Source organism: Anomaloglossus baeobatrachus, chromosome 2 (genome assembly GCF_048569485.1).
Source record: "Anomaloglossus baeobatrachus isolate aAnoBae1 chromosome 2, aAnoBae1.hap1, whole genome shotgun sequence".
NCBI lineage: Eukaryota > Metazoa > Chordata > Amphibia > Anura > Aromobatidae > Anomaloglossus > Anomaloglossus baeobatrachus.
In genome coordinates, this window is record NC_134354.1 from 423852458 (window position 1) to 423854918 (window position 2461).

At 40.8% G+C, this 2461-nt stretch overlaps 1 protein-coding gene across 1 annotated transcript; it reads right to left on the reverse strand.

Annotated features, from left to right (window-relative positions):
* Positions 1–408: 408 nt before the first annotated feature.
* Positions 409–2244, reverse strand: LOC142289814 (general transcription factor II-I repeat domain-containing protein 2-like). Its single transcript, XM_075333742.1, has one exon. It carries the CDS (start codon positions 2242–2244, stop codon positions 409–411), a length of 1836 nt encoding a protein of 611 aa, XP_075189857.1.
* Positions 2245–2461: the final 217 nt, after the last annotated feature.

Consider the following 2461-nt stretch of genomic DNA (forward strand, 5'->3'; position numbering starts at 1 on the left):
CTTCTCTGCCTGGCTTCTACACTTTCTCTCTGCTGACATTCCCACTATCATCATGGGTGACTTCAACATCCCCACTGACAACCGCAAGTCGGCAGCCTCCAAACTCCTGTCGCTTGCTTCGTCTTTTGGTCTAACTCAGTGCTCCACCTCTGCCACCCATAAAGATGGACACACACTAGACCAGGGGTCTCAAACTCGTCAGAGTAAGTGGGCCGCATATAAAAAAAATTTAAGGCAGAGGGCCGCATTCCTTTCAAATTTAATACAATACAATATAATTGTTAATCAATTATTTCAACTATTATAACAATGCTACATTAGTATAACAACACTGCTAAGTTTGAACGTAATGGAAATTTTCAGGTGTTTTCCACCTGCTCATTTATTTTAACAATACAGTTTTCAAGTTCAAGGGTGACAAACTCCAGTCTGGCTGCTCAATTGACTGCGTTTGCCAGATACAAGCATGTCAACTTGGGGTTTGAAATCATGTGCAGTAGCCAATCGCAATGTTGCACGAAGATGCTCATCTGTAAGTCTTGACCGTAATGCTGATTTGTTATGCTTCATTGAGGAGAAAAACTGTTCGCATACATATGTACTGCCAAACATGGCCATGATCCTGGCAGCAGCTTTAACAAGTTTTGGAAACTTTTCTTGTGAAACAAACTTATAGAAATCTGGAACACCAATGTCCATATACTTCTGTTTCAGAACAGTGTCACACTGCAAGTCAACAAGCTCCATCTGCAGATCTTCTGAAACACAAGAAACATCCACTGCAAATGGTGTGGCAAAGAGTGCAAATTCAGTTTCAAGATCCTGGAAATCATGAAAACGTCGATTGAACTCTTGTAGTAGTTGTAAAATTATATCGGAGTACATTTTCAAACGATCCGGTGTAGTTTGTACCAGTGACTGCATAGCTGAGAAATGAGCCAAATTGCCAGACTGCAACTGTTTGGCCCACAAAGACAACTTACATTTGAATGCTTTGACACTGTCAAACATTATTGTAATTATGTGCTTTTGGCCTTGGAGCTTCAAGTTGAGTTCATTGAGATGTTCTGTGACATCAGTTAGAAACGCTAAATCAGATAGAAAAGCTGGGTCAGAAAGTTGGAAGACATCATTATCTTTCAGTGCCATAAAAAGCGCTATCTCCTCTCTTAAGGAAAAAAATCTTTTCAACACTCTTCCGCGGCTCAGCCATCTGACTTCAGTATGATACAGCAAGTCTCCATATTCGGTGTCCATATCAGACAAGAATGAAGTAAACTGCCTATGATTAAGACCTCTTGCCCGTATAAAATTCACTGTCTTAACCACAAAGTCCATCACTTCTTTCAGTTGTACACTTTTTCCACACAGCGCTTCTTGATGCAGAATGCAGTGTATTGCGCTGAAAGGACCCGACAAAGAAAGCTGGTTTTGTTTTGCTTTCAATAATCCCACAACACCGATGTTTTCAGAACACATTGCTGGTGCACCGTCGGTTACCACAGACACAAGTTTATCCCATGGCAGTTCTGCTGTATTGATACAATCTTCAAATGCTTTAAAAATGTCACGACCAGTTGTTGTGCCTTTCATAGGTAATAAGTCTAAAAATTCCTCGATTATGTTTAAGTTTTCATCAACCCCACGAATGAACACAGCACAGTATGCTGTATCCGTTACACCAGTACTCTCGTCAAGTGCTATGGAAAATGCTTCAAAACTTTGTGCTGCTGTAATGAGTTGCTGATGAATGTTACTAGCAGATTCAGTGATTCTACTAGCAACAGTATTCGCGGACAAGCTTATGCCTTCGAATAGTTTTGTTTTGTCTGGACACAAAATTTCACTTGCCTTTACAAAACAGTCTTTAATGAACTGACCCTCAGTAAATGGTCGTGAATATTTTGCTATCATGTTACTGAGGACAAAACTTGCTTTCACCGAAGATTCGCTTGCCTTGTTAATACTTGAGAAAAGGTTTCGCTGTTTTTTAAGTGATGCTTTCAGCTGCTGAACCTTTTCATCTCGTAGTTTGCCAGACAGTGCTTCATACTGTTCTCCGTGGTGCGTCATGTAATGTCGTCGCACATTGTAGTCCTTAAGCACTGCGATAAATTGAAAACAAATCAAACACTGGACTTTCGCTCCAACCTCTGTGACAAAATATAGCTGTTCCCACTTGTCCTGAAATATTCGTTTTTCATCAGCAATCTTGCGCTTTTTTGATGACATTGCAGATGCCATTTATGATTTGAAGGGGTTCTCTGTGAATTGAAAAATGTCTGTTAGCATCTCGGTCCTTCCCCCTTAGAAATGCATAGTCTACTGCCCATATAGAAATATTGAGACTCTGTCCTTATATATAGTCTGGTGCCCCAGCTTCAGTGCTCCAGCAGCTGCCAGGACTAAGCACTGTATGGGCAGACCACAGCAGCCTAGTACATTTGTTAGTGGCTGCACA

Coding starts and splice junctions, on each gene's coding strand:
- LOC142289814 (XM_075333742.1), bottom strand. CDS start 2,244: ATGGCATCTGCAATGTCATCAAAAAAGCGCAAGATTGCTGATGAAAAA.